Source organism: Rousettus aegyptiacus, unplaced genomic scaffold, assembly GCF_014176215.1.
Source record: "Rousettus aegyptiacus isolate mRouAeg1 unplaced genomic scaffold, mRouAeg1.p scaffold_m13_p_18, whole genome shotgun sequence".
NCBI classification, from domain to species: domain Eukaryota; kingdom Metazoa; phylum Chordata; class Mammalia; order Chiroptera; family Pteropodidae; genus Rousettus; species Rousettus aegyptiacus.
The window spans coordinates 14683940-14702969 of NW_023416293.1; the positions used below are offsets into that span (position 1 = coordinate 14683940).

Below are 19030 nucleotides of genomic sequence, written 5' to 3' on the forward strand. Positions count from 1 at the left end.
TGGGCTCCCACACCCCACCGTTTTCATTTCTCTCTTAGGACACCGAGCTGCTGGATCTGCGAGAAACCATAGACTTTCTGAAGAAAAAGAACTCGGAGGCCCAGGCCGTCATCCAGGGGGCCCTCAGCGCCTCGGAAGCCACGCCCAAAGGTGGGTCCGGGAAGGGAGGGCGGACGGGCGAGGCGGGAGGCACTGCGGTGGTGGACACGCGTCACCATGTGGGCGCCCAAACCCCAGAGCGAGGCCGCCGCCTCTGTGACTGGGTGACCGGGCAGGTGCAGCAGTTGGAACAAATGCGCCCTCTGGTGGGGGTGCTGACGGCAGGTGAACCTCGGCCCCTCCTCGGTTTCGCGGTGGACCTGCAACCGTGTGCGCACACACCCGTGCAGTCTGGTTCGGTCCTCATCCCAGTTCTCTGAGGGGGGACACCACCCACTCTTCAGGGCGGCCCAGACCGCAGGTTAGTGTGTGGGGCTCAAACGACAAGTTGGCCTTGGCGCCTCACGACCACGCGTTCAGGCTTGGCTGCAGCAAGTCAGGGCAAGCGCCACCCGCCTGAGACCCCAGCCGGGTCCTCGTCCTCCTCTGGGGTCCGGTTTCTTTTCTGAAGCGCTGTCGGTGACCCCCAGCTGCCTGCAGCCTCTCACGGCCCACAGCCCCGCACCACGGGCCTCCGCTGAGCGCAGACTCCGCCTCCTCCTCCCCCGAGACAGTGAACATCTGGGCGGTGCGCCCCGCCTGTCCCCAGGTCCCCAGTGCAGCCGTTCGCCGTTTGTCCCTTCCGGCCAAGAGGGACCCCTTATCTAATGCTCTGGGATGGTCCCTCCAGCAGTTAGCCACACACACATACTCACACTCACACACACTCATACAGACTCACGCACACACTCGCACAGTCACACGCACATATCTGGACCTCGACGTCTCTCTGCTCGCAGGGGCTGCTGCTAAAGCCGCTTTCCTCTGGAGGAGCAGAAGGTCTCTGCCTGTGTCCTTTCCAATTATAGTCTTTTTCTTTGAGACTGACTGTCCCCCCTCCCTTTCACCCCTGACCCCACTATAATTCCAGTTCTGTCCCCGTCACCCTACCAAAACTGCTTTCACAAAGTCACCGGTGACCCCTGTTTTTCCAAAATCTAGCCGATAATATTTAGTACTTATTTTACTTGACTCCTGTGAAATGGAGATAACACCTGGCCGGAGTTCGCTGTCCCGGAGCGGAGAATGTTAACAGTCACCACGGTGCCGGGAAGCACACGAGGTGTTCGGAAAGCGCACCTGCTACGCGCACGCCTCCTACACACACACACGCACGCATGCACACGCACACAGGGAGAGGGAGGGGAGCAGCGCCCGAGACGCCCGAGGTCCGGCCCTGTTGAGGCCCCCTCTCTGCACTGAGCTTTTCCCCAGCTCCTGAGTCGCCGTCCCCATCTTGGTCCCTTCCGCCAACTGTGACTCCTCTTCTCCAAAAGACACTGTCCACACACTGAGGGGACCATCCACACAAAGGGAGATGTTCGCAAGTCATGTGTCCGATAAGGGTCTAGCGTCCAGAATATATTAAAACCCCAACAGCAAAAAGGCCAATAACCCGATTTTACAAGTGGGCCCAGGACTTGAATAGACTTCTCTCCACGAAGGTACACAAATGGCCAAAAAGCACATGGAAAGATGCTCGGTATCTCCTTAGCCATCCAGGAAATGCCAATAAAAACCGCAAGGTGATCCCACTTCGCGTCCGGTAGGATGGCCGCGGCAGAAAGGAGGGCGTGGCCAGCGCTGACCAGGGTGTGGGGCGGCCGGAGCCCTCACGCGTGGCTGGTGGGGGCCTAAGCTGATGCGGCTTTTTTGAAAACCGGTTGGCAGCTCCTCAGAGGGCCAATGCAGCGTTCCCGCGGGACCCGGGGGCCCGCCCCAGGCGGACGCGCGCCTGGTCGCGCCAAGCACGCTAGTCTGCGCTCAGTTGTTCCTCTTTCTGGACCGGGAGCTTCTCGAATCACTTCTCACTTATTTTTTACCTTTGGCTTTTTTTATGCTGAGACATGATTGCCACTCAGTGAATGTTTGTTGGAGGATGACCCCAGCCATGGTGACGTGGACCCAGGCTGTGGGCGGGCCCCCGCCCCACCCCGCAGCCTGGCTCGCCGTGTCTCGCGCCCCTAACCCCCGTCCGCCCCCTCCTTCCGCCCCTTGTCCCGGCCCCCAGAGCTGCGGATCAAGAGACAGAACTCCTCAGACAGCATCTCGAGCCTCAACAGCGTCGCCAGCCGTTCCAGCGTCGGCAGCGGCAAGGACGCGGAGGCCAAGAAGAAGAAGAAGAAGAGCTGGGTGGGTAGCGGCCGGCGGGGTCAGCGTGGCCCGCGGTGGCCGGACCCTCCCACAACTAGCAGGGATCCCGCCCCAGAGCGCTCGGCCCCAGAGCACTGTCCGCCGAGGCCGCCGCCTCCCTGCTCTCCCCCGCTGGCCCCGGGCCGCCCCGCCAGCCCGCGCCGCATCTGCTTCCCTCGCCCCGCGCACGGGCCAGGTCACACGGGTCCCCCCAGAGGAGGCGTCCCACCCCAGCCCGCTCCCTTCTCACCATGGAAAGAGGGTGTCGCGGACAAAGCCACCGGCTGCAGAGGCACTGGGGCAAGTCGCCAGCTCATGCCAGAGAACCTTTGTGTCGCCTGTGGCCCAGAGGCAGTTGGGGTTTTATTCTTCCCAGATAACCTCGACTTTGGATGACCTTTCTGGAATTCTTCAGGCAGGTCTAAGACACTTAGTCCCCCTGCTGCTGGTGGGAAGGAGAGGACCCCCAGGCCGAGACTCCTTGCTCTCTGTCCCTTCCCCGGCAGGACTGGCCCACGGCCCTTTGCAGAGCGCAGACAGGCCCCCGCCGTGTGAAATGAGTGATTAAGTGTTGCTTCTTTTTTTTTCCCTTCAAAATGCTGACTTCAAATCCCTATTTTTTTCCAGGTCTATGAGGTAAGAGACCCTGCTTCTGTTCCCCGCTTTCCCTGTCCCTCTGCTGTCCTTTTCCCATTTCCAGAGCAGCCTTTCCCCCTGAAAAAAGACTAGCCACTCATGAAACTAACTGTAAGGATTGCCAGGGTCCCTAACTCACTGCACTGCATGGCCCGTCCACACTGCGCCCATGAGGACAGGAGCGTTCTGATTGGGGCCAGGAGGAAAAGGCAATCAAAGTCCCGGTCCCTTTATCCTTCCCGTCCTCCACTCTACAAACCAGCCTCTAACAGAGCGGCCGGACTGAGCCAGGCCTCTCCAGGAAGTGGCTTTCTGACGTCGTCCCTCACGCCCTGGAAGCCCCCAGGGAAGACCATTGCTGGCCGGTCATGGTCTTGACTGTGCTTCCCAGAGGCCCGCTCTCGTTGGGTCTCGCCTGCAGACTTAGCTCTAGACTAAGACGAGCCAGAGACCGAGGAGGGACATGGCCCAGTCCGGGGCACCCTCAGGTCTCCTGGAACCCTGAGGCCCTCTGGCCGTCATGGAGTTTCCAAAGGCATGTTGAGGGGAGAGTATCGCCCAGGACAAACCGAGTGCGCCCGGAATTTCCATTACAAACCAAATGTCCGTGTCCACTCGCCCCATGCCAGCGTTGAGCTGGGTGCCGTGAAGGATGTGGGGGGTGGAGTCTATAGCCTGGGCCATCGAAGGGCCTGCAGAATGGCTGAGGGGACAATCACAGTTATCGGATCGCTGGCAACCGTCCAGCGGTGCCAAGAGGCTTAATTCAGTCCGTGAGCGCTCACGGAGCTGGTAGTCTAAGACCAGGGTGGGAAGCGCCGCACAGGAGGTAAAAGCTAGACCGAGGCGGGATGGTGACAGACGGGAGCGCCGGGACCTTCCTGCGTGGCCACCGCCGATAAGCGGCGCCCGGGGGGCGGGCCACGGGGGGGGGGCGGGATGCTGGGGAGGCGTTTAAGCCCGACGCCTCAGGTCAGCTCCCCCCATGCGCCCCACTAGGCCACCGGGGTGCCCTCTGCAAAGCAGCGCCGTCACTGAACCTGAGGCCCTGTGTGTGCTCCCTGCGCGTCCGTGCGGGGAGGCCCGGGGTGGCCCTCACTTGCCTTGGGCTTGGTTCGTCCTGTCCTGGACTCATTCAACACTGCACAACTCCTACCGTGTCCCCGCAGCTCTGCCGGCCTATGCGGACCTTCTCCCTGAGGGGCCTAGGGGCCTGAGAGGGCGTCCACGCCAGGCCGACCGGTCGCTGGGTCTGTGTGCAGGGCGCACACACGAGGCCGGGCATGGAGAGCTAGAGGCCTGCGTCCTGGCCCCGAGGCCTCGTTCCGTCACGCAGTCCCGGGCCGGCCCCTGGGCCTCGGTGCCTCAGTGCCCGTCCCCGCGGGGCACTCCGTGTCCGCTGCTCTGAGCCTCGAGTGCTCGCGAGTGATGTCCCCCGCACTCTGCCCCCAGCCGGCCGCGCACTTGCCCTCACCCCCAGCCCCACTGAGGCCAGATTCGTCGTCTCTGTCCGACCCGGCAGAGACCCCAGCGCGCCCCACCCCTCAGCTCCGCCTGGCACGGGGAGAGACGCTTAGGGTCCCGTCAGATCGCCCCTTCCCTTCCCCTCGCGCTGTCCCGAAGGCCCGGTTTGCTCGTGTCGCCTACAGCCTTCGACCCCCCCCGCCCCGTCTGCCGCTCGTCTGCCCCTGTGCGGTGTGCATGCCCTGTGGACGCATGCGAGTGGGTGTGGGGCGGGGCCCTGGCCTGCCTCTCCAGCCCACGCCCCTGACACCCACGCTGGTCACCCCGAGACCGAGCAGGCCGTGTCAGGTTACAGCACCCCAGGCGCTCTGAGGGGGTGCTGGGGACCGCCCCTCGCCCCTTGCTCAGGACCTTTGAACAGAAGTGGTGGGAAGCCCCGGTGCCTGGCTGTGTTAGCCGTTCTGGGAGGTGCCGCGCACAGGAGACATGGAAGGGCACTCGCTGCCACTCCCTGCTGCGCCCTCCAGAGCCGCGTGTCAGGGCCTGGGGGGGCGGAGCGGGCTGCACCCCCACACGCCCTGCTCAGAGCTGGCTCCCACAGGGACCCCCAGCGAGCCCGGCTCTGGGCTGGCAGCCCGGGCCACTGCCACCTCTGCCCTTTGCCTCCTGGGGCTTCTCTCCATCCCTCCTGGGCACAGTTCCCCCAAGGGGGAGAGAAGGCCCAAGAGGCACTGTGGCCCACAGCGGCAGCAGGCCAGAGCGCCCCACGCTGTCGCGGCCCCACTTCCAGGTCACTCTCCTGGTCACTCCCTGTGTCACATGCAGCCCTGAAGAGGGAGGCAGAGTCCCCGCCCCCGATGGCCGGCCATCTGCTGTCCCCCCACGCCTGACGCCCCCCTGCTCTGCTCTATTCTAGCTCCGAAGCTCTTTCAACAAGGCCTTCAGCATCAAGAAGGGGCCCAAGTCCGCGTCCTCCTACTCCGACATCGAGGAGATTGCCACCCCTGACTCTTCAGCCCCCTCGTCCCCAAAACTGCAGCATGGCGCCACGGAGACGGCTTCACCCGCCATCAAGTCCTCCAGCTCAGCCTCTGTGGGCGTCGATGCCACCGAGTAAGTGCTCCCCCACTTCCTGCGCCCCACCCGGCGCCCACGTGAACTGCTGGCAGGAGCTGGCGGTCAGCACCTCCAACCCTGGGCACACGGCACTCCGCACGCAGACCCGTCCGTGGCCTTCGGGACCTCCGGAAGGGCCGTTGCTGTCACTCCTGGTGCCTGGGGGCAGGGGGACCTGAGGCTGCAGCCAGTCTCAGTCCCCCGAGGGACGAGCACTGCACGTCCTGGCTTGACTGCCGCCTTCCCCCAGGGCCCCTGCTCACGCGGCTCCCCACACCAGGCTGTTCCCGGCGGCCAGTGAGGAGGAGGAGCCGGAGAAGAAGGAGGTGTCGGAGCTGCGCTCCGAGCTGTGGGAGAAGGAGATGAAGCTGACGGACATCCGCCTGGAGGCCCTCAACTCCGCCCACCAGCTGGACCAGCTGCGGGAGACCATGCACAACATGCAGGTTGGTGTCCGGCGGGCGGGCTGCGGCTCAGCCCTGTCGGCCGCTCCGCTGCCCTGTCTCACCCTGTCCATCCCGCACAGCTGGAGGTGGACCTGCTGAAAGCGGAGAACGACCGGCTGAAGGTCGCTCCTGGCCCCTCGTCCGGCCCCGCCCCAGGGCAGGCCCCGGGGCCCGCCGCCCTGCCGTCCCCTCGCCGCTCACTGGGCCTCGTGCTCGCCCACTCCTCCAGCCCGAGCCTCACGGACACAGGTAACCGTCGGGGGGACAGGAGAGCAGGGTCTGGCCCACGGCCACACATTCCCTGTGCTCTGGTGGCATTTTCCTTGGCCAGGGAGGTGACAGTGCCTAAGCCAAGCCGGTGCTGGTGTCACAGGACAGTGTCATTATGGTCCTGGACCTTAGCGATCTTTCCGTTTGGGGCCACGTCTCTTCTCCGTGGCAAAAGCCGCACGGAAAGGACAGTGGTGGGGAGCTTAGGTGTGCCCGTGGGTGCCCCTAAGGCTCAGTCGCCCTCACTGCCCGCAGACCTGTCGCCCATGGACGGCATCAGCACCTGCGGCCCCAAGGAGGAGGCCACGCTCCGGGTGGTGGTGAGGATGTCGCCCCAGCGCGTCATCAGAGGGGTGAGGACTCCTGTTGCCCTCACTCAGGACACCACGCCCTGAGTGCCCCAGAGCCAGCCCTCAGCTCCTGAAGTTTTTCGGGTCTCCCTCTCCTTGGCGTCATCTGCCCAGCGGCTCACTCGCTTCTCCCTCGGCCTCGCAGGACTTGAAGCAGCAGGAGTTCTTCCTGGGATGCAGCAAGGTCAGCGGACAGGTCGACTGGAAGACGCTGGACGAAGCCGTGTCCCAGGTGTTCAAGGTAAGGGGCACGTGTTCCCACGGAGGCTGCTGCTCCTCCTGAGGACATGGGGCCATCCAGGCCCTGGGGTCCGGGGCACCTCTGCTCCCCTCGGAGAAACGCGGGGGCCTTGTCCGTCTGCTTCTGGTCCCTTGCGTCCGCATCCGCGTGTCCGCCTTCTCTGTGGTCCTACCCATCTTCTCCCGGCCTCCCCCGTCAGGACTACATTTCTAAGATGGACCCGGCCTCGACCCTGGGACTCAGCGCCGAGTCCATCCACGGCTACAGCATCAGCCACGTGAAGCGCGTGCTGGACGCGGAGCCCCCGGAGCTGCCCCCCTGCCGCCGCGGCGTCAGCAACGTATCGGTCTCCCTCAAAGGTCGGTCTTTGTCTCTTGGGGTACAGTGGTTTGGGGTGAAGGGAAGGGGAGGATCGTCAGCGGGCTCCCACGTATGTATTCAGCTGTCACGGAAGCCACACCAACCCTTTTAAATGTCGCGTTGTGGCCGACGTGCACTGTGCGGCTAGGCCTATGACTGCAGCGGGTACAGACTTTTTTCCTTGTCGTTACCTCCTAAACGATACACTGGAACCACTACCTACAGAGCGCTGACGTTGTGGCGGGTATAGGTGACCAGAGGGCATTCCGAGGGTGGGGGAGGCGTGCGCGGGTCACGCGCAGGTGCTCCGCCATTTATAGAAGGGGCGCGAGCATGCTCAGAATTCTGTATCGAGGGTCCAGGATCCAATCCCCCGCGGACACCAAGGGATGACTGTAGTGCGAGATGTAAAGAGATAAGACCTGGTACTGACTTCCGTTCCCAGGGACGTTGCTGTTCACAGGGAAAGTTCCGTCCAGCCCACCCATGCACCCGTAGCTCACGGCCTGTCCCTAAAAATAAGAGCCACACGGCCAACACTGGGGTCGGGGGTTCCCGTGGAACCTGGGGCGAGAGGCTGAGTTCCTCGGCGGGCTCCTGGCTGAAGTGGGAAGGGCCCGGGGGCCCCTGCCACCCTCGGGGCCCTGTCGAGACCTGTGCTCTCTGGGGCTGGGGTTCAGGTCTCAAGCAGAAGTGCATCGACAGCCTGGTGTTCGAGACGCTCATCCCCAAGCCCATGATGCAGCACTACATCAGCCTCCTGCTCAAGCACCGGCGTCTCGTGCTCTCGGGCCCCAGTGGCACGGGCAAGACCTACCTGACCAACCGGCTGGCTGAGTACCTGGTCGAGCGCTCCGGCCGCGAGGTCACCGAGGGCATCGTCAGCACCTTCAACATGCACCAGCAGTCTTGCAAGGTGGCTGCATCCCAAGACCCCGCCAGCGCTGTCCCAGGCCTCGGCCTGCCCGGACCTCGGCAGGCCCTTCCCGCCCCTGCTTCCCCCGCCACTGCCTCTCCAGGCGCCGCTGCACCCCCTCCCTGGTCTCCGCCCCAGGCCTCGGCCCTGCCGAGCTCCCAGGCCCGTCACGCTCCTTCCCCTCCTGCCGACTGCCACCTGGACCCCGCGCTCCTCGTCCCGCCTCTGCCGCCCCTGCCGCCCGCCCCTGCTCGCTCGTCCCCCTCCCTCCGCCTTTCCTTGCAGCGTTGCTCGCTCTCTGACTTCGGGCTGAGAGGCGCTCAGACCTGTGCCGCACGGCGGTCCCCAGCCGGGTCTCGCCTCCCTGAGCGCCCCCTGACACTTCGCGGTGGGCTCTCCCGCCGGGAGCCCTGCCGAGGGGGGTGCCTTAGAGCCTGGGGACCCCGTCTCGGCGTGGGCCGTCCGCCCCACGGTCGGCGTCAGTGTGCACCTGCCGGGCGTGTGCCCGTCGGACCTGGCACGGCCACCGCAGGCCCAGGCCCCTGAGCGCCTTTCATTTCAGGACCTGCAGCTGTACCTCTCCAACCTGGCCCACCAAATAGACCGCGGCACAGGGACTGGGGACGTCCCCCTGGTGGTCCTGCTGGACGACCTGAGTGAAGCAGGCTCCATCAGCGAGCTGGTCAATGGGGCCCTCACCTGCAAGTACCACAAATGGTAAGCTGGACACAGGACCGTCCCCTGGGAAGGAGGGGGCCCAGCTCAGCCCACTGGGTGGCAGAAGGCGAGTGTTAGAGCGAGGCTCCCTGCCTCTTCTCCTCTTTCCCCACAGCCCCTACATCATAGGCACCACCAATCAGCCTGTGAAAATGACACCCAACCACGGCTTGCACTTGAGCTTCAGGTGAGAACTGTGGCCCTGGGCGAACCTCCCCGCCTGTCCACGAGTCCGTAAGCCAATTCTGGCCAGAGGGCAGTAGGTGACAGAAGGACGGCCAGCCAGCCAGAGCCTCTGGGCTGGGGAGAGAAGCAGGGTTATTGGCCACGTCAGTTACCTGGTAGAGAAGGACTGTGGGGAAGAACTCAGAGACGCAGCTGGGTCAGTGAGGTCAGCTGGTCGTCTGAAGAGGGTCACTGGGTTGCGAATCAGCTCAGCCTGCCCCCGGCTGCTGCCCCGAGCTCAGCTGACCCCACCGTGACTTGAGAGGAAACCCAGTGGGCTTCATGGGAGGCCGGCGGGAGGAGGGACAAAGCCTGGCGGCACCCCCGCTGCCTGCCCGACCCCACGTCCTGTCCCTGGGCAGGATGCTGACCTTCTCCAACAACGTGGAGCCGGCCAACGGCTTCCTGGCTCGCTACCTGCGGAGGAAGCTGGTGGAGTCGGACAGCGATGCCAACGCGAACCGGGAAGACCTGCTGCGGGTGCTGGAGTGGGTGCCCAAGCTGTGGTACCACCTGCACACCTTCCTGGAGAAGCACAGCACCTCGGACTTCCTCATCGGTACCGCGCTCAGCCTGCCCGCCGCGCCCCCCGCGGGGTCCCCTCCCTTCTGGGGTCCTCTGCATGCAGAAGGGGCGCAGACTTAGGGCCACGTTGCGCCTTAGCCAGCTCCCAGCGCCGTCGGCGCCACGATGTGGCCCCGTCACGTCAGCCTTCAGGAAGCTCCTCCTTCCCGCGCTTGTGCCCACAGTCAATGGGAGAGCACTGGAAAGTGCGGGGGTCAGAGCGTCCCACACTCCTGCCCCTCCGCGCCTGGGACACGCACCTGTGTGACTGCCACCAGGCTGTCGGGCCCGCGGTCTGGAGCGGTCTCGGGTCCCCGCACTCCAGGCTCCCTTGACCCTTGGCCGGCAGAGCCCCGTGCGTGGTGCCCGGGCGTCCAAGGGGCAGGTCCCAGGCCGCTCATGGTGTGATGCTCCTACAGGGCCTTGCTTCTTCCTGTCCTGCCCGGTCGGCATTGAGGACTCACGGACCTGGTTCATCGACCTGTGGAACAGCTCCATCATCCCCTACCTGCAGGAAGGGGCCAGAGACGGGGTCAAGGTGAGCCCTGCCCTCTGACTGCCCAGCCCCTGGTCCCCAGCCGGGCTCTCCACCGGGCAAAGCAGAAGCCACCCTTGGTGCCGACACGGCCCCTGGGATGGGCTCGGGCTTCTGCACGGGCGTTAGGCCCGGGGAGGCGAGGCTGCTTTTCAGCCTCCAGTCAGCCCTCGTGAACAGCTACGGGACCGCTGCCTCTGCGGCCACGTCCCCGGCCAAACTCAGACCCCCACTCTAGGGACCAGAGAGTGAAGCGAAGCCCGGTTACCGCCAAGGAAACGCTGCCTTGGCCCAGTTACCCGGCTTCTTAACACCCTTCACGTGTGACGAGGACACGAGGACTTCCTCCCAGAGCACCGGGCCATTTTCAAGACACGTGGAATGTGTGACAAGACTTTTTAAAATTAGAATAAGAGCTTTGTGCAAAAGGAAGATGTCATTTAAAAAAAACAAACAAACCTGAGTTTTGTCACCAGTAGAGTAGCACGTAGTGGTCACTGGGGTCCTCACTGGCACTCACGACAATGCGACCGCTGGACCCCCGGCCGCGTGTTATCCGTGAAAGTAACACGTCACTGTGACAGCGATCTCCTGACGAGAGGCCGGCGGTCGTTATTCCGTTTACACAGGTCCCATCTGTTTTCCACAAAGGCAAGACCACTCTAAGGCATCACTACTAAGGAGGAAGACGTTCCTGCTTGAAAAGTAAAGCAGCGGGCCACGAGACCTGTGCTCCTCGGGTTTAGCGCAGAATGGTTTCACCGGCTTTCGCCGGGGCCTGCACCGCCAGCCTCTGCTCCCGGCTCCGCTCCCGTCACCCCGTTCTCTCCTCTCCAGGCCCACGGACAGAAGGCCGCTTGGGAGGACCCAGTGGAGTGGGTCCGGGACACTCTTCCCTGGCCGTCAGCCCAGCAGGACCAGTCGAAGCTGTGCCACCTGCCGCCGCCCACCGTGGGCCCTCAGAGCATGGCCTCGCCCCCCGAGGACAGGACAGTCAAAGACTGCACCCCAGGTTCTCTGGACTCAGACCCTCTGGTGAGTGGCAGCCAGTCCCATTAGAGAGCGAGCGTGTTGCAGAGCTGAGGGCCGTGCGCGTCCCCTCGCGGGGAGGCTGGGACCAGGATGGGCCCGGGAGGGGCCCCAGTGGTCAGGCTCCTGGCTCACACACGCCGTGTGCCTGTGACCTGGTGTAAGCCAAGTAAGAACATGTGCCCGCAAGATGCTGGCGCAAGCTGCCGGCTCCTGGGGAGACCAACCAGACAGGGCGCAGGACTCGTGGCACTCCTCCACTGCCGCCTGCCCTCTGCTGGTGTCCTAACAACCGCTTCAGCTCCCCGGATTTCACACCCTGTGCGAAGCAGGCTGAGACGGGCGACAAAGGGAAGTGCAGCAAGTTCTCATCACCAGAGAGAATGGACACGCGCATTAAACGGCCCCAAACGCGTCCAGACAGAAGAACGCACAAGGGGGGAGGAAAAGGCCTTTGAGTAGAGGAAATGCGATGGGCCAATAAAAACATCGAAAGGTCCCTAACCTCTCCGGCAATTGAGGAAGTACACATTGCAACAGGGAGATACTGTTCGCATCAGCCAAAGCTGTGCGGAAGCCCAGACGTCCACACGTGGCTGGCACAGCCGTTTCACAGGACAGTTCGGTAGATCATGTTAGAAGTTAACATGTCCCAACCTTGTGACCTGAAAGTCTTAACCTGTCAGGTCGGAAATCCTTCCACCTTAGTCATAATACATTTTTATTTAAGTTTTGACTTTGTTGAAAACAGATGTTATCTGTGTGAAAAAATGCTTTTAAGGTGGAAGCCTGTTAAAAATCACGTAAATCAGGTGGAAGGTGGACTGAGCAGAGAATCAACCAGCGTAGCTGAAATGGGGGTCACAGCACCAGAAAGTAAGGGGGAGGGAGGTGACTACTGAGGGGTTTGGACTTGACATGAGCAGTGGGGTCCGTGAGCTGGCGGCGTCAGGACCACAGTGACACCGAGGCTGGCCGCGGGCTGGTGACGTGGAAGGGGGCGCTGTCAGCCATGTTCCCAGGGCGCCTGTCCCCCAGTGTTAGCTGGCCTGTCCCCGGCCTTCTGCCCTCCACTGCAGAGAGCACCTCGCAGGCACAGGTGTCCCGTTCTGTGAGGCATCCCCACGTGACAGCGTGGCACCTGTGTAGCCGGGCCGCTCCGCATACCTGCTCCACAGTGCAGGTCCCCCAGGTCGCAGGGGCCGAGCCGTTCGCCACCTCCACGCCCCGGGCTCTGAGGTGCGCACAGACCCGCAGCCAGGTCTCGTGTGCGTCCTGAGTCCCACGGATCCATCTGCTCGCCCCTTTTCAGATGGCCATGCTGCTGAAACTTCAGGAAGCTGCCAATTACATCGAGTCTCCAGATCGAGAAACCATCCTGGACCCCAACCTCCAGGCCACGCTCTGAGGGGCCAGGAGCCGCCATCACCCTAGACGGCAGGACGCTGGCGCAGGCTCCGTCAGCGCCCCCTCTCCCTGCCCTGCTCAGAGACCGAGACCGAGGGAGGCGGGTGAAGGAAGAGGGCCGGCTCCTGGTGCTGCACCCTCGAGAACTCCCTCGTCAGGAGCGGGGGGCGGCGGCGTCCGCAAACTCGTGTCCCCTGGACACGTTGCTGGCCTCCTCTCCTGACTTCAGGGAAAGGTTGATGCTAGGTCTCCTTCCTTGACTTCTGGCCTCCATTACGGACTCCTGGGCTTGTGGGGGAGGGGCAGGGGACATCACAAGAACCTGCCTCACAAGTCCCACCAGCGGAGCCTCCTCCTCGCAAGCAGCACTGAGACTGAGCCGGCCTCCCCGGGGGAGCTGCTGGGGCCTCGGAGGCCCGCCCCGTCCCCCCAGAGCTGGCTGGAGCCCAGGAAAACAAGCATGTGGTTTAAAAAATATTTGAACCAACCTATAAAAGGTAAAAAAATGGAAATGATGAAGCTGGAGAGGGGAACCAGGTGCCAAGGTAGACAGAGCGCCACCCTCCCCGGATGACATCGGGGATGTCGGCAAGACAGCTGCCAATCTAAGAAGTCGCCAAACCGCAAACTAACGTGCACCTGCCGAGAAAGACCGCCCGCTCTGCCACGCCCTCTGATTTAACACGCACGGAGTCAATAAACCCCACTTTTTTATTTTTTATTTTTGTTTTGTTGCTTCCCTCCCATTTGTGTATTTATTTTCCTTTTCTTTCTTTTCTTTCTTTTTTTTACCCCCCATCTCCTCACACGTTCATGAGATGCTTGGGTCGCTTTTCCAGGGGCCAGTTTGGCTTTTCCAAGTAGGTTTTCTCTGGAGGCTCCGACACCGTCCCGTTTTAACCGAGGCACCTGCCCTGCCACCGCCGTCGGCATCCTCGGGGCTCTCGTGAGACGCAGAGTGCCGGTTCAGAAGTGGTGGGGCCGGGCCTTGCCGTCCCTCCCGACAAAGCACGTGTCCTGCCTGGGGCTCAGCCTCTGGCCCGAGAGCATCGCTCCGCTTGACAGATCTACGCTGAGCCTCAGCCGGGACTAGAGGACGCTCCAGACTTCCTGTCTCATAGTCTGTTTGGACCGGATCCTAAATTCTCAGCTGGCCTTTACTATTTGTCTGTGACAGGTAGACGTTCACATCTGTGTGAGATGGTCCCAATCGGAACATAAGGCTCAAGGAGTTTGACTTGGGGACAGAGACTTGCCTCCCAAAGGGACCCACCTCGGAAGTCACTCTGGGGGGAGGTCTGACCGTCCACACCTCTTCGTCCCACAGCTGTCACCGTCTCACTGAGCAGGAAGCACTAACCCCAGTGACACCACTCGCTATCCAGACCTTCATGGTCATCTAAGAAGTGCAGCCAAAAAAGCCAAGCAGCCAGCGAATGCCTTGGCCTGGATGTCCCGTACGCCGGGGACAAAGATCTGGGGTCGGCAAAGGTGGACCTGGAGGACTGGGACCCTGCTTGGTTCATGTGGGGAGTCTTCTTCTCACCAGCCCTGAAAGCCCGAGGCCCAGGTGCAGACCTCCCCACCCCCGAGGGGCACGCGCCCTCGTCGCCCACACTGACCGCCCGCTCGGCCCCGCCCACCCAGCCGGCCGGCGGCTGCCTCCGAATCTCCGCGTCAGAATACTCTCATTCTGGTCCACATGAGGCCCAGGTTATCGCCCGAGGAGGCTGCTGCGTTCGCCGGTGGCTCCCAGGACCGACAGGCTCCTCCGTGCCCGAGACCTCGCTCGCGCTGCCGCCGCTCAGGCCTTGAGCTGCGAGGTCCCCAACCGAGGCAGCTGCAGCATGCAGCTCTGTGGCGGGAAGAGGCCGTCTGTCCTAGCATGGTGCTGACATCGCTGCCTTAAGGTCCCTGCCGTGCGGGTGGGGAGGCCCCGGAGCTGGCTGCTCTAGCTTGGGAGGGGGCGAGGGCCGGCCAGGCCTCCTCTGGCGCAGGCCTCTCCTTAGCCCTGTCCTTGGCCCCGGTCCCATGCCAGGGCCCAGACTCCCCTCGCCATCTTCACTGGGTCGTTGAGCCCCCAACTCCGTATTTTCTGGTGCTGCCCGGCCAGTGCCTTCTGTCATGGATGTTACTGGCTACTTGACAAAAAGGAAGGGGGCCGACCCCTTCCCCCATTCCAACTGCCTCAGACCCTCAGAGACAAGGAGCCCTTGTGTCCCTGGACACCATGGGGGACTTTATCTGGAAGCCTCTCGTGTTCCGACTCGTCACCTCTGTTCCTGGGATCCAGCCCCTCTGCGGCCGGCTGCCTGCTGCGTCTCGCCCAGGTCTCCAGATGCTTCTCTCCAGAAAGTGTGTTCCCATCGCGCGAGGCGGCGTTGCGGCCTCAGCTGTCCCTCCGGAGCCAGGGACCCTGTTTACAACTGCGCGCCTGGCCCCTCACCGGGGGCCAACATCTCACCGAGGAATCGTGGGGGTGTGGCAAATGCAGAAGGCTGAGCCTCCCCATGGTGCTATCACCCCTCGGGACGCCCATCCAGGCTTCTCCAAAGCAGGAAACCTGAGCTCGCTGTCACTGCCCCGGAATTAACGGCAAGAGCAAACCCACAGCACCCCCTCCGACGCACCTGCTTCTTGGGGGGGCGGGGGGGCACTGGGACCTCAGCAAAAAGTGGGTCCAACAGCTAAACCCTCGAGCCCAGGTGCCATCAGAGGAGCCCAGCCCCTCCGAGACGGGTTCCTGCCCTCCCCTCCCCTGCGCGCCGACCCCACGACCCCACAGCTGGCACGGGTGCCCAGCTCAGTACCCACCACCGACCCCGGGAGGGCCATGCCCAGGACAAGTCCTCAGCAGAGCGCCTCGTGTCCGGGCGAAGACCGACACGTGTGTCCAGTGTGTCTGTCCCAACGCCTGCCTAGGCACTAACAATAAAATGCTCAGTAACGAGGCCAGCACGGGCCCTCGCGTCTGTGTGTGTCCCTCTCTCGTAAGAGCACGTTGCTGTCCCCTATCTCCTGAGGCTCCGTAGGGTATTTTTTCCATCTACGCTTGTGGCAGCTCTAGTGCTTCTCTGTCCCTGTGAGTCCTCATCCCAACGCCATTTTCAGGTGGTCGGACCAGCGGGAAGGACTTGCTCGACGGTCCTGCTGGTTGGCGCGCTCTGGGCTCGAGTTACCGACCTCTGACTCACCGACCCACGCGCCGCATGGACCGCAGACAAACAGCGATTCGTGTGTGTCCTTTCTCGCCTCCTGGTCCCCTGGTTTACAGGACTCCACGCGGACCCTTGTCACCACCGCTTCCGTGCCGGCCCCGAGAGGAGGGTCGCCATACTGAGGGCCAGCCCCCTCTGCCGTCTGAGGAGGACGGACCACCTCCCGTAGTATCCCAAAGTCGGGCAGCAGCAGGGGAGGCCCGCTCTTCCTCAGACCCCTCCTCACCTGGGACAGCACCCGGGCCAGAAGCCTGCACGGAGGGGAATCTGCCTGACCGCAGTGGGGGGGAAGGGAGGGCTGTCGGGACAAGCCAGAACCAAGGAAGCCGCATGGGACTCTAAAACAGTTCCCCCTTGCTTTTGAGAGCAGAAGTTCTACCCCAATCGCTCGTTTAACACAGGGTTCAAGTGCGAAATCCACCCAGATCACCGCCCGCCGGCTCCGCCATGCTCTCCGTCCTTGCTCTGGGGCTCAGCGATGCTGAAGCCAGTTAGCCCTCCACAAGCCAGCCCCAGCGATGGCATGCAACGCGCTCTCGCAGAGGCCTGCTGACGGGGACCGTGTGCCCGGCATGCGGCGCGCTCTCCTGACGACTGACAACTACCAGCACGTTCGGGGTCGTGGCCCGCTGAAGAGGCTGCAAGGAATAACGTGGCTTTGGGGCCCCTGTGTTCCCGAGAGGCAAAGCCCGAGAGACCGCCCTCCGTAACTGCACGACCTCACGCACGTTCCTGAGTGCGCAGCCCAGCTGGCCGCCAGTGCGGCTCGCCCACTGCCCGGGTCCACGTGGGCGAGGAAACTGGAAGACGGCAGCCTTTCAAAAGGACACCCGTCAACACTCGGAGGCTGCAGGGAGACCAGCACAGCTGGAAATCACACCCGTGCGCACCGGCCCCTCCCAGTTCGACGTTTTGGCTTTATCCTGGCGACCGTGCCGCGGAGGACTTCCTGTGACAGCGGCCACGGAAGTAAGCGGACCCGGGCTCCTTGGTGCAGCCACTCCCCTCGCTCAGCGTGGGGGGCCTCGGCGCGTTTCTGAGCCAGCAGCATCTGAGAACTTAACGGCATTCTCAGGGCCCATCCCAGACCTGCCGACTCCGAAGCCCTGCGGCCAGCGGCCAGCAGTCCGGTGTCACGAGCCCACTGGGGAGCTGGGATGCACACGGCAGCCAGAGTCGCTGCTGTAAAGGGAAAGCCAAGTATCAGCTCCCCACACCGAAGCCCTTGGGGCCGAAATAAGGTCCCAGATTCTAATTCAGACTTCAACACACATCGCAAAGTCACCTGCCCACTTCCTTCCGTGTTGCTCCTTACTTTTATTAACGCAGGAAGGAAAGGTATGTGGGCTTTGGGGGCAAGTTAGGGGAGGGTCAGCATCTGTCCTAGATGAATCCGGCCCTTAGAGAAAAATCTCATGGCTCTGGAAATCTGTCCCCGGCAACCTAAGCGGCTTCGACGGGAACAGTCGGAGGGCTCTCCCAGTCTGTTCTGCTGGGCGATCCAGGGCTACGCTGAGCCTCCTGATTGTGATAGGGTGAGAAAAGTTAAAAAGTCTTATTTGTATTTCCGTGACAACTTATTCTGGCAACACGCGTCTCCCGTATTTGAGTTACAGAGGGCACGACGGGGTCTGAGGACCTGGCCGCGGGCAGCTCACGAGGGCAGGGTCCAGCGTCCCAGGAGGGAACCGAAGCCCCTGGGCCCAGCCTTCCCACACCCATGCAGAACCACTCAGCCATGGCGACAGAATAAAATTCTTTAGGAAAGGAACTTTGTATCTTTCCAAACTCAGACTAGCTGAGAGGCTGCTCACAACTGGTTCTGGATTAAGTCTGTCACTGTTCCCTGTGAGAGAGCCAGCAGGTAGAGGACACACGTGTGAGGACTGGCCCCCCAGGCGTGCGAGCCTGGCCCCAGGGGAAGGCGTGGGCGGCCACTGCATCCGCATCACCCGCGGTCCCCAGGGGGCCGACGCCGGGTCCGTGGCCGTCGCCTGTGGATCTTCTGCTTTCCCGCCGCTTCTCCGAGACTGATGTGGGGCAACCAGGCGGGAGCCCCTCGTCCCCGCCGGTCTCAGCTCCTGCTCTGCGGTGGCCTCCCACTTCCGAACGGCTTTTGTTTTTTTAGTAGAACAATCTTTCAAAAAGTGATTTCCAACCCCTGCTAGGGTCCTCCCCGCCCCACTCCTGTTTGGGGCAGCACTGTTTACGTGGCGGAGTCTGTTTCTCCAGATCGTGGGCAGGAATTTTGCAACTTTTCTTTTTTAATTTATTGGGCAGAAAACCCCAAACCATGCCATGTGTGTGTCTGCGTGTTTACTTTTTTCCCCATGCGACCCTCCCCTCTCTCACTCTGCTCCTTTTATGTCTAATGGAGAGGAATCGGCGGGAACCTGGAAAGCAACGCGGTGTGCGTACTTGCGGGTAGCAATCACCAGGGGGCCGGGCTGTCCCCTCAGGCATTCATTCTCAACAACAAATTGGTTGAAAATTAAATCCCTTCCAGGGCCGGCCGAGGCACCCCCCCCCCCATCTGGGCCCTCTGACCCCCACAGGCGTCTCCTCCCTGCAAGACCCATCCATTCTGATGCCCCTAACGTTTCAATAAAGTTATCTCCTGTGCTGTCCGCGGGTCCTCTCTAGCTCCCTCTCTGGTTTCTGTCTCCGTTTATCTGGTGGCTCATTCCTCCCCTGGAAGGTGAGACTGCTTGTGGCCATTTGCCTAACTCAGAGCTAAAACCCATCTGTGGGGGGCTGTCCGGTCCCATGGGGGTTCAGGGGGTCCTGCTTGCAGGATCTAGCATCTTTCAACAGAGCTCCAAACATGCAGCCCAGAAGTCGGGGTTCTCAGGTCCTCCACCCACTGCCACGTGTTTGAAAACATACCCCTCCGGACTTAGTGTCCTTCTTGGGGTGAAAGTGAGCCTATGAGTAAAGGAGCGCTTGCGATGGAGCTGGGCTTCTCCTGGCCACGACAGGAGGGAAACGGGTCCTGCATCCCTGCTGTGGGGCTGCGGGATCCAGGAAGCGCTCTTCGCGAGACATCGTGGGGACACCCCAGTTCCCCCTCACGCGGGAGGCAACGCGTGTTCGGAGCTCTGCCAAATACACCGAGGAAGAATGCTCGGATGAGAGGACTGGACCCCTGGTTGTCGTCAGCTCAGCACCCAGGTGACTAAGAAATACCGTTTCTGCAGGCTCCAGA

At 62.5% G+C, this 19030-nt stretch overlaps 1 protein-coding gene across 8 annotated transcripts in view; it reads left to right on the forward strand.

The window, feature by feature from the left end:
• NAV1 (neuron navigator 1) overlaps positions 1 to 18452 on the forward strand; it is a 144293-nt gene extending 125841 nt beyond the window's left edge. For 6 of the 8 annotated variants that reach the window (XM_036235507.1, XM_036235508.1, XM_036235509.1 and 3 more), the window contains 16 exons: positions 39 to 150; positions 2210 to 2331; positions 2959 to 2967; positions 5348 to 5544; positions 5798 to 5993; positions 6074 to 6242; positions 6519 to 6616; positions 6759 to 6854; positions 7054 to 7213; positions 7895 to 8130; positions 8693 to 8847; positions 8963 to 9034; positions 9435 to 9631; positions 10056 to 10174; positions 11009 to 11206; positions 12513 to 18452. In XM_036235507.1, coding sequence (XP_036091400.1) covers positions 39 to 150; positions 2210 to 2331; positions 2959 to 2967; positions 5348 to 5544; positions 5798 to 5993; positions 6074 to 6242; positions 6519 to 6616; positions 6759 to 6854; positions 7054 to 7213; positions 7895 to 8130; positions 8693 to 8847; positions 8963 to 9034; positions 9435 to 9631; positions 10056 to 10174; positions 11009 to 11206; positions 12513 to 12608 — 2232 coding nt within the window. In that variant the 3' untranslated portion in view covers positions 12609 to 18452. The remainder of the gene's footprint in view (positions 1 to 38; positions 151 to 2209; positions 2332 to 2958; positions 2968 to 5347; positions 5545 to 5797; positions 5994 to 6073; positions 6243 to 6518; positions 6617 to 6758; positions 6855 to 7053; positions 7214 to 7894; positions 8131 to 8692; positions 8848 to 8962; positions 9035 to 9434; positions 9632 to 10055; positions 10175 to 11008; positions 11207 to 12512) is intronic. The other 2 variants (XM_036235504.1, XM_036235502.1) reach the window with 2 other exon arrangements.
• Positions 18453 to 19030: the final 578 nt, after the last annotated feature.